The sequence below is a fragment of the Ammodytes marinus genome, assembly GCF_949987685.1.
Source record: "Ammodytes marinus genome assembly, chromosome: 5".
Lineage (NCBI taxonomy): Eukaryota > Metazoa > Chordata > Actinopteri > Uranoscopiformes > Ammodytidae > Ammodytes > Ammodytes marinus.
In genome coordinates, this window is record NC_137234.1 from 5,701,692 (window position 1) to 5,713,913 (window position 12,222).

Genomic DNA, 12,222 nt, shown 5'->3' on the forward strand with positions numbered 1-12,222 from the left:
AAACAGGGAGCTAAAAATGGGGATATGTGTGTCAGCTCCAGTTAGGCTGAAGGGAAATACATGAAAGGTTCATTCTGCAGGTCAAACACCTGTTCCATATTTCCCAACATAAAACCCATGGCTCCGTTTTTGGCTATATAGCCATATGGCCAAAAACGGAGCCATGGGTTTTATGTTGGGACATATGGGTTTTACGGACAGCCTCCTGTTATAGTTCCATAGAGCAGCTCTTATCACATGTTGCATTATGTAAGTAAGTAATTTATGAGTAATGATCAAAAAATGGCAACATGTTTAGCAGGTTTCATAGTGCCATGTTTCCTATCTTGGTTCAGCATGTTAGCATGACCTCAACATTTTCTTAATTAAACACCATCTACCAACATCACCATTCATGGCATTCTATGCTATGGTTATTAAGATATTTAACTAAAAAGCTAAATTGTCAATCTCCTGGTGGTGTATGAGAAAAAAGTCAAGGGATAACATGAGGTCTTCTTGGGCTTTAACCTTCAGGGATTGGCTGCACAAGAAAATCCTGGCAATCCATCAAATAGTTGTCAAGTCATTTCAGTCGGACCCAAGATGGTGGATGGACGGACAGACTGACAGACCCGTCCCTAGAGTTTTACTCTAGCAAGGCTCACACGCAAGAAACAAAGAAGTTGTAAAGTAATGATGTCATTTTTTCTCATACTGTCACTCATCATGCCCATGCATACATTTAACAATGGAGACATGCTGTTGTTTGTCCACTAAATACAAACATGTAGATATGCTATTTTGTGGTGTGCTTCATGAATTTGGGAATCACTACCCTCTTACTCTACCATCAAGATTTAATTGGGAATTTAATGGTAAATGTAGGAACCATCCACTGATCTGGTCGTTAAAATTTTGGCAATATGAAAAATATAACATCAGATTTTCTATTAATCTTGTATTTTTATTGACATAGTGTTAAGACAAAATTATCATTCTCTCAGTACACCACTACTTTTCCATATTTTTGCAACTCTAGAACCAAACCTAGATTTTGTATGAACACTTGCCACTCTTGAACACAATAATATATATAATTTACTACATGGCAAAAACTATGTGACACCCCCCCCCACCCAAAAAAAAACATGGTCATTAATCTGCTTCTACAACAGCCTCCACTCTTCTGGTTTCAGGATTTCCACAAGAATGTGGCTTTGCTCCCACTCTGCGAAAAGAAGTCCAACACTAAAGTTAGGAAATAAGTTTGGGCTCACAGGCGGCATGCCAGTTCATTCATGTCACAAGGTGTTGGATGGGGTTGAGGACATGACTCTCCAGGCTAGTCGATTTGTTTTCTTTTTAGAGCCAATGGCTTGAGGCAATGTTGAAACAGGATATTCCCCAAACTTTTGCCACAAAGTTGGAAGCACAAAAGTATATGCTGTGGTATTATGATTTGACAAAACCATGAAAAGGTACTTGGAAAGAGTTCTGTAGGCTTAATTTTTTATTTTATTTTAAATAGGCTTATGGCAGCCTTCAAACATGTTTCCTCAGCCATCTTTAACAGGACTCTCCGTCCTGTATTGAATATGTTTGTCATGGAGCTTAAACCACAATCTCTCTGCTTATTAGTATTTCACCCATTTCTCCGAGACACATTTTTGGATGGTAAAACTGACTTCCACAATGTCAGTGTAATTTTCTGGCTATAAAAGATGTCTGGTTACACTCCAGCCCCTTCATCTCTACCTGAATTCAGCACCGGGCAATTTGTACAACATTATAAGGACCTCAGGATGATCTGACTCCCATTTTTCTCAAATACATTTAGTACAAATTAATATTAATTAAACTATAAATTAATTTGGTTGCCGTCTTGCTGTGGCTACATCAACATCTCTCTTTGAGACTATTATCCAGGTGAAACACAGATAGATTGAGTGCCAGGAGTGTTGGAAGCATCTTGGAAGCAAGAATGTAAACGTCTGATGATTCTGTTTCAAGCCAGGGACATAGTAGACATTTGAAAACCAAATCAAGTGAGAACTCTCGGCTTCACACATCAACTGATAGGAGTTGTTGACAAGTACAAGGTGTTCCGGATTAGGTGTGTAGGGTTTTTGAGATGCTAAAGTTAATGATCGTCAGCATATAAATACCTTTTATGGGTATTTTCTAAAGAAACCAGCTCAGCTGTATTGGCTTTATATCCAGTTCAAACAGAAAAGGGAGATTAGGGACAACCTTGGCTAATTTGATTCACCAATATAGAGGTTAGCTTTTTTGTTTTTTAATCCGATTTGTGATGTGTAAGAGACCAAACAATGAATCAATTCATTTGTAAAATAATAAGCAGATGAATTATAACCATTATTACATTGACATCATTGAGATCAAAATATAATTTCATACACATTTTCAACTTGATATATTCAGTATATTCTTAAGTTAGGGATTTTCAACTAGATTTTAATTTGATACAACATTTAATAAGTTATTAATAATAGATCCACCAGTGGGTCAGGCAGGGTTGAGGAGGTTAATACATTTTAGAAAAACTCTATGCTTCTTTCACAGCAAGCCTTTGTCTCTCTCAGGCGAATTAAGAGAAAGGGAGAGGAGACAATAATTAGGAGCAGTCGTAGCTGCTTCACACTCTGATGATTTGAAATCTATTTGTGGCATTGAGGCATGAATATAATATACTTCTGTCGGTCTAGATAGACTGGCAGCTTAAAGCAAAAGCTTTTTTACAATTGGAGGGACTAAACCCACGTTCAAGTCATGCATATATTTTGATTGGAGTCAAGTTATATGCACAAGGCAAGCTTCAGATGCAATATTTAAGAAAAAAAATCGTAAAAAGAGATATTTATTTCATGCTAAAATATATTATAACATTTTCAAGGATTTTGATCATTCCGTCTATTAAAGTGTAATCCCAAAATTCTGAATTATTTTATGACACATATACATCTTTAACAGCTTAACTTTAACTATAGGTAAAGTGAGCGATTCTTGAAAATGCTATCTCCTCACGATCCACTACCTGTCTGTACTGTGTATGCACCGAAAGAAAATCTAGGCTCTGTAAACATGTATGTTAACAAAGGGGGCCCACTGTAACAAAGCCTAAGCTGTGTTTTAACGCTGGCTTTTTTTTTTCAGCACACACAGTTATATATAAGTTAGATATTCACTGATTTTTACAAGAAGTGATTTCAACAAAAAGCATTCACCCAAATCGCTGACTCCACCTTTAATGAGAAAGGCTAGGAAATAATATATACCTTGGAGGAAATATAAGTGGTGATAAAACAGTTCCCCAGTAATAGAGCTAATTTGTCAACTACACCAAGGAGTTTGGCAAAGCCTTCAATAAATCATTAAGTGCTTTCTTAATACAAATGATCAAACTCAACACTTCATCTGAATCACTCCCTTGGCTGCTGCATGAGGCCAATATTGCACTTATATTGAAAAGAGGCTGAGATGATTTAGACCCACCATAAAACCCCATGTTATTGATCCCAGCTGAATATAACTTAATCGAACAAGGCTAAGATAATTCATTTGAATGTAATTAAAGACATTATAGAAATTAGCTAATTCTAACAGTTGAGCTAAAAAAATCAGTTTTGCTTGAAAAGATACTTAAATTCTTAATTGGTTGGTAAATAATTGCTACCACTTCAGAAGAGCAACTGATTGATTAATTGACATATCTCTACAGCTATATAAAATATCCAGTAGAAAGAAGTTTGTTCATAATGTAAGAAATAGGGAAAAACTATATAAAAAATTACAACACCACAGAAATACATGACTAAAGTGGCTGTCAGACCAAGATAAATTATGTTTATTTTAGTCAAAAACTCATGCTGATAAAAGGATATGAAAGGAACCCACCCTCTGTAAAAACAATCTGGTTCAGGGTAAAAGGATCTTTCAAATCACGTTTGTGCTGAGGCAGGTCAAAATCTCTCTCTAAGGGCCAGAGATCTGCCCAGCAATGAGCAGCAGGGCTGGACTTAAAATGTGCCCATCTCGGCATCTTGTAAAACAGCTGGTGGTGCTGTTTTTAAAATGAGGATTAATAGACTAACATCAAAGAAAGAGGCTACTGACCGATGAACACGTCTGATGTTTTAAGGAAAAAGCCGGCAGGAGTAGCAGTTAACGGTGGGGGGCTTTTTTTAAACAATAGGTAGATGTTTATAGTGGAAGTGGTTTAAAGCTATAGTGCGGACATTTTGCATATGAATGAATGTCGGTTACATTAAAGCCATTACCAAACGACTTGATACAAGGTTGATTAAGCCTATCAGCACCACAAAAGTCTCTCTGTATTTCTCAGCATGGCAGCGTTTACAAGCTAGTGTTGCCCCCTGACACTGGCGCAGGAGTTCCGAAAAATCCCAAGAAGCACCCAATAAATGTTTCAGTTGTTGACTCTACTGCTAAAAAAAAATGGATATACAGCAGAAGGAATAAAATCCATGCAAGATCACAGAAGGCTTAGCTCATGTAGATGCGCAGACAATGTTGTTGTAATTCCTCAGAATTCCTCATGGGGGCAACAGAAGTTACACACTAAAGCTTTAAGGGCTTTATTTGGAGTTCAGTTGTAGACTCCTGGGACAAAGTGAAAAGTTCTTCTGCAGTTTTCTGGATCACATCCGACCTAACATAACCTCAGTGACATCCACACACCCTCAGCGCTGTAGCATTCACATCAGGTAGTCCGGTGATTGGTGCTGCCTGTCAGAAAGTCCTGCAGATTTATGACAGTGTCCCTGATGGCCTCCCTAGATGTTCATTAAAGGAATACTGTTAATCCTAACCCTTACTGTGATGTCACAAGAAGGAAACTGTAGGGTTAGACAGTGAGACCATAAAACACTCTTTCTGCCTTTTCTCAGGCTAAAATGATCCGATTAAATTTTTTTTTTGCACATTTATACTAAATAGGATCTCCGAGTTCAATACACCTTCATATTCCAACCGGTGAAGTAGGCCTTTAAGCATTTGAACAAAGTCTCTTGAGTTTTCTCTCATGTATTAGACACTGTGGTGCAGTATAACTTGTAAGATGTTTATCAAGTTGGTCATTTGTATTCATATATACACACACCAAAATCTTAGCTACCTGACCATTATATCCTTATACCTTGGTTTGGATCTGGACCCTGTGTGATGGTGTTTTTCGAATCACTTATAAATGCAAGAGGAAATAATGTGTTAAATCTTATTTTCCCTGATTTTATACACATACACTTTGCCTTGTCTTGATATAAATCAATTGTACCAGTAATATATTATTGATATAGTGTTACTGATTGCATCCATATGGCAAGGCTTTCAGCAAATTACTTCCCACATAAATTATGTAGAATGTTACTGAATGTGTCTGGAAGGCACACATCACTGAACAAGTTAATTACTATGCAGGTGAAATAAACGGCGGTACGGTTGTAGGTGTGTGTTATGAGCTGCAGGGAAACATACAGCGCGCTAGGGGACGGCCAGATCAATATCAACGTGATCAATACCCATATTAAAACCCGTCACAGTCTATTAAAAGTATCGATTGCCATTTTTGTGTTAAAGCAATCGATTCAAAAGGTCCCCTGACATAAAATGCACTATAGTGAATGGTGTATTTTTTGTGCAAGTTAATATTGTGGTCTGAAGGGATCTAATGAAGGGCTTCTGTTCTGTTGAGTGATGAACAACTTTTTTCTTTGTGATTTGCAGAAGAACAAGTGTAAAAATTCATGTTTTGTTGGAGAGAAATCCAAAATACAGGAGCTACAACCATATGTCTTGAGTCTGGTTTGTGGGACAACCAGCAAACCCTGATGCAAACACACAAGATCCCTACTAGTGTTGTATGGGTGCAGTGTGCATGTACCATAGAGGCAATTCAAGGCTGCAAATGTGATTACAAGGATCTCAGTAATGTTCTCAGAAGTGCTGGATTACCAATACAAAGCGCCTGGGCAGTAAGGTGCTCTGAAAGCTCCATATTCATACTTTTATTGGGAAATTAGAGCAAATTATCAACTATAATGACAATGTTTTGTCGAGAATGTGCGTCAGAATTTAAGTGGGGGTGAATTCCTAAATAGATAACCTACTCACTAGTTGGTCAACAGTGGCCCACAGCTCCAGCTTTTAGCCCCAGGGCCTCCTAGTGGGTTCATTAAGGGAATGCTGCTGGAGGAATAAACTACTCCGCTGTTTTCACTTGTTAAACAAATGCCCTGAAATGTCAGTCAAAATGTTTTTGGAATTTGACAGCTCTTGACGATTACTTACAGTTTTCTTTCCTGAAGGTGCTGCTACTGCCATCTTGTGGTCAATGTCACTTCAAACATCTGAAAGCATGACTCCAAGAACGCCATCTGCTTTACAGGATTAAGATCACACCTAGGACAAACAGATGTAACAGAGACACACAGCAACGACTCTGGGAATTAGAGCAAGAGTTCAAACGATTAGAAGGAGAGAGCTCTCATTAGGAGTGCTGGATGTTGTAAGGGCACTTCAACATTTTGAGAATATTCTAGTCATGTGGAAAGATTAACATAATTTGGTAAGAGGATCAGAAAAGTTACATTTTTCTTCTAACCCCTTATAAACATGAACAATATCATTTGAGTTGCGTATAATGTGTGTTGCTGAGGAATACCGTTTGTGTTTTATTATTTTAACAGTAACAATACATTTGAATAAATTGACTTAATAAAAAAAATTAAATAAAAAAATATAGCCTTCCAAAATAAAACAATGGATGGATATAGTAAACAAATCTAAGGGATAATAGACATAAAAACTGTAGATTATCGATTTTTCTTTTAGTCTATTTTATGATATAATACATTTACTTTAATAAACACAAAGCAAGAGAATAGGTGCAAAAATAAGTCTGCTCTAAGTAGATTTTTTTATGCAAACATATCATAAATAGTTTAAAATACACCAAAATGTTGTGAGAAGGTACAACTGTTTATTAATGCATTTGTCAACCAAAGTAACTCCTGTGGGCACCCATAAGTGCAGGCTAACAAATAATGAATGACATTGTGGTAAAACACAGTTGTAATAATGTCTGTGTTCATAGGGGAAGGTATAATTGCTGACACACTGTACATAAATAGCCACTAACAGATGTCCTTACTGTAGTCTGTTATGAACCTCTTTTTTTTTAAACGGTTGAATGCTGCTTATGAATGATAAACAAGGGGAAAGTTTAAAGGTGTAGTCAGCGATTCTGGAGAACGCTCGTTGTCAAAATCACTTTTGTCATAATCAGTGAATATCTCCTCACAATCCGCTCGCCATCACAATCCACAATCGCTCACTCCACCTTTAGTAAGACATTGACAGAAATTCAAGTGGGAAAAATGAGTTAATATGACACAATAATACATTACACTGCAGATCTTTGTTTAGGTAACCAACTTACAGATGTATTATCAAAAACTAATATATCTCTACAGTAAATGACTATAAGAAACACACAGAGTAGCTTGTTTTTGACAGATGGCGTTTATTCTCTTCAGGCATCTGACATTAGAATCGCTACAGAGTTTGCCATTTGAGAAACGGCCTCTAAAACTCCAGAGGCGGGGGGGGACGCCGGGGATATGTGGAACAGGGACAGCATAACAAACATAAACAGAGAAAAAGAAAAAGAAACTAACCGTAGGCCACTAAACATAACCTGTTGCCTCACTGAAGGAAAAAAAGCCTGTCAGTCAGTCTTCCCGTCCATTCTGGTCCTCTCGGCTCTGGTGTGAGACTGCGTTCAGATCAGTGGTCCCACAAAACTAACATTCAGTCAGAAGAATCTTTCCTTTTTTTTTTTTTTTTTTTTTTAAATACATTGTTTACATACATTAGATATGCACTTGAATAATGCCTACGAATGCTGTTTCGCCCCAAACATTCAAAAGTGACAGTACACAATCTGCGACAGTTACATGAGGGTAGACCAACAAGCGTCTCCAGGAAGGCCCCACTAGGATCAACAGACGTGGTTAGGCTCACGACACGGGCAGAGCTTAAAGGCCTCTCCTCTCCAAAACATACTATTACATATATATATATACACAATACACATTGCCTGGTAGTGAGGGGACCTCACCCGGAGTCCGTGACAAGAAGAAGAAAAAGCCCTTTATAGGGTTGAAGAAGGTGAGCACACAACTTAGCAGCACAGGAGTTAGATGAATACTCAGTAGTGTATAGGTTCAGTGGGTGTGATATGCGGAGAGTGAACACATGTTTTTACACATATGCAATATGGACAACAAGTGTAGAATATCAAACGCTGAACCTGCTCACATTTTTACGAAGGATTAAGTGTTTCTCAAAGACTAATCGTGTAGCTTTACACAAGTGCTCAAGAGTTGAGGAATAGTTTGACATTTTAGGAAATAGGTTCATTCGCTTTCTGCCAGAGAGTTTTGATGCTAGTTGGTTTTGTGTTAGCATAGCTTAACATGACTGAAAGTATATGCAAATCTTCCTTTCCAGTTGTTATGCTAAGCGTTAAGCTAACTGCTGGCTGTAATGTAATATTTAAGAGACAGACATGACACTGGTATCATCAAACTACCAGAAAAAAAAGGCAAATAAGCTCATCTCCTAAAATGTCAAACTTTTCCTCCAAGTGGGACTGTTACTGTAAAGTGTGTTGTGTCCACGAGTGCAGTGCAAAGACAGCAAAGACGATACGCTAGCACACTTTTTGGTCGCTGATCTAAGACAGCTGCAGAAATTGATGAGGGAAGAGGAGGAGCACAAAAGCAGTAAAAAGGGATAGTTAAGGGGAGCGGTGATTTGTCTTTTTCACATACAGTAATAAAGCCACTTTTGTTATGTGTGTGTGGGGGGGAGGGGGGGGGGGGAAGGAGTGTGGGGACATTGGTTTCTGCTTCGAGTGCAGAGAAACAATCGTAAGAGTCCCAAGAAAACCAGAGGACTGGGTTGTGAAGACCAGCTACCAACCCGTTAGCTCAGCCACATTTTTCTCATCCAACACTCAACCTACTACGTCTATTTTTTCCCTAATCTAACAAAACACACTTTTAACCCATTTCTTGGGTAGTTGCGTGTGTGCAGGTGTATTTCTCTCCTGGCACAGAGCTGAGCAGAGCAGAGATATTTGTGTGTTCAGCTCCTCAACAAAGAGCCTAGTGAGTATACGTTCTTGTTGTGATCAACGGTGACACATCGTCTACAGTTCGAAAGAGAAAAAGACAATTGAGTATATGCCGCAAACAGTCATTTACAATACGGTCAACTAAAACTGACCCTCTGAGCATACAGAGAACAATTGTACCAGTTCTTGTTTGAGATGAGATTACTTTTGCTGTCGGCTCGGTCATTAAACGGTATATGGCATGGGAGGTTTTAGGGCTTGAGAAGTTAAGGGGTCAAAGTGCAGGGCAGCAGCAGCAGCATCAAATGATGGCGTTTAGTGTCCTTCCATGAGTCAAACCCCCAGCAGGTGATCCTTGTGTTCAGTTACTGGCCACCTCGTCCACATTGTCAACCGTCTCTAAGGTGCTGTCCAGTCCGCCACGCGCACGCCAGATCTTTACAGTCCGGTCACTGGAAGACAGCAACATCATGAAATAGTGAGACACTGCATAAAAGAAGTAAATGAAAGTGTGATCTGGATGCACATAGATTGCAAGCCACTGGGTGTAAAGCTATAGTGCGTAACTTTAAAAAAAAAATGTAAACGAATGTCTGTTACATTCAAGCCATAGTCAAGGTTGATTAAGCCAATCAGCTTTACAAATTTCTTGGTATGGCAGCGTTAACAAACTGGTGTCACCCCCGACAATGGCGCAGGAGCTCAGCTAAATCCCAAGAAGCACCCATGAAATGTTTCAGTTGTTGATACTGCTGCTAAGAAAAAAACTGGACGTACAGCAGAAGGTATAAAAATCCATACGCGATCACAGAAGGTTACTTTATATAGATGCGCCGACTGTTATTGTAATTACTCAGAATCTCACGAGGGACATCACATCATATCATATCATAGCCTTGGAACAAACAAGCATAGAGAGTGTCTATTTGGTTGGTGTGTGTGTGTGTGTGTGTGTGTGTGTGTGTGTGTGTGTGTGTGTGTGTGTGTGTGTGTGTGTGACTCACTCGGAGGCGGTGAAGAGGTGGCTGCTGTTGGTGGAGATGCCGTTGATGGGGCTCTCGTGACCCTTCACCTCCCCAAGCGTCCCCAGTGTGTCCGTGTGCCACAGCTTGAGCACCCCTCCTCTGCAGCCGCTCAGCAGGGCCGGGGAGCCGGGGACCACACCCAGCGCACAAACCCAGTCACGGTGGGCGTTCGGCACTTGCTGTAGGTAAAAAGGATAAGAGTTTTATTATATACTCCTATGTCATTTTATATTACTGTGTGTTTCTTTTATAAATCTGTTTTAAAGCCCTTTGAATTGCCTTGTTATTGGAAGTGTATACACAGTTAAACCTACATTGCCTCACTCAACCTCGAATCCAGAACTGTACATTAAAACCAAAATACCTCAATCCATCTCTGTAATGTGTCTATAAATCTCCCGTCTTATTCATCCGGTAGGCCTACCTGCAGCAGGTCTTTGCGGTCCAGGTCCCACTTCTTGATGCCGTTGTCTCGAGAGCCGCTGAAGAAGATGTCTCCTTGGATCACCAGGGACTCGATGCCGTCGTAGTGGGGAGGCTCAAAGTTATGTGTTGGGACGATGCTGCCCAGAGATCCTTCAGTCACATCAAACAGCTGTAAAAGACCACAACACATCACGTTGTCATCAGGCCAAATTTGCAACAAACATTCAACCTACTGTACTCATCAGACCAAAACGAATTCTACGGCAACATTTTTTTTAAAACGTCTGTAGAGGGGAACAGTAGGTCAACAGTATTGACCTACAAAAAATGTAGGTCAATACTGCCGTCTATGCTCAAGCTTGTACATGAGCACCCGTGCAGTAATGAAGCACACCTCTTCCGACTGGGCCAGGGCCAAGGAAGTGTACGGTACAGAGCACCTACACTAGTCTAACAACTAGACTTAAGCCATCAATCGCACTTGGGCATGGTACAATTTCTACTGTGAGTGTGCCCTTAACCTTGGAATTCATTACGGAATAACAACCATCAACACCTGACCTTATATCGTATACTTGAGTGTATGAATCATGTCATACATCATCATCATATGTCTAACCACAGGCCTTTTTTTTATACAGGGCTCATGGGAAACATTATGCACATGTGATAATAAACAGTGTGTGCTGTGGTAAATGCACAAAGAAGGTAAGGGATGACTGGGAACACACCTTGATGTAGTGATCCTTGGAGCCAGTGATCACCAGGTCCTGGTTGTTTCCAGACTGATCCACAGTCAGACACATGACTGGCCCCAGGTGACCAGTCAGTTTCCCTGTGGACGCAAATCTGACAGAAGAAAGAAAGAATATGAATAAAGACCAAAGAATGAGTCACAATAATGAATTCGATTAAATGAAATTAAATAGCAGTTTGAGGCTCTAGTACAATGGCTTCTGTAGCAACACTGTTACTGATTTATTAAATAAATTATTCGCTCGTGATAAGATGTGTCAGAGAATTCAATTTCAAAGGAACCAAGAGGCGATTCATCACAAACTCATAGGCGCTGGCTGTCAGTGGCGGATGACAGCTCTGTATTGGATACCTGTCAGGTCTCTTATTTTGAATTGGAATCTCTGCAGCAGTGAAAAATAAATCTGTCTTTTTAACGAACTTTTTTTTTTTTTTGCATCTGAAAATGGTTTATATTTCATAATGGTGGAGAGTGGTATAAGAATGAGCAAAGTAAAGTTAATAAACAGGCTGTCAGCATCGTTTTCTATCGAAGAATTTAATACACAATTATTTTTTTACAGGGACATTTTTCTGTAGATTGACAAAAAGAAATTAGAATGAGGTGACGGTAATTAATTAATTATCAAAAAACACTATCATGTTCATTAAACAAATCGAGGTGATGATAAAAGTACTACATACTCTAGTAATGCTATTGGCATTTCTTAACATTAGCCTTAATCTCAAAGTAGATTGGAAACTGACAGGATTTAGTCAATTTGTCATGAAGCCACATTGAGGGACAAGCAGAGAATTTGACATATTGGTGGTGGCGCTACATTTTTAAAATCAATGGATCACCAAACTCATTGG

General features: G+C 39.1%; 1 protein-coding gene across 2 annotated transcripts in view; it reads right to left on the bottom strand.

Annotated features, from left to right (window-relative positions):
- Positions 1-7,606: 7,606 nt before the first annotated feature.
- Positions 7,607-12,222, bottom strand: part of LOC307250641 (kinesin-like protein KIF21A) — a 56,276-nt gene continuing 51,660 nt past the window's right edge. For both annotated transcript variants that reach the window (XM_080027768.1, XM_080027767.1), the window contains 4 exons: positions 11,343-11,460; positions 10,610-10,780; positions 10,165-10,364; positions 7,607-9,612 (listed from right to left, as the gene is read on the bottom strand). In XM_080027768.1, coding sequence (XP_079883894.1) covers positions 9,522-9,612; positions 10,165-10,364; positions 10,610-10,780; positions 11,343-11,460 — 580 coding nt within the window. In that variant the 3' untranslated portion in view covers positions 7,607-9,521. The remainder of the gene's footprint in view (positions 9,613-10,164; positions 10,365-10,609; positions 10,781-11,342; positions 11,461-12,222) is intronic.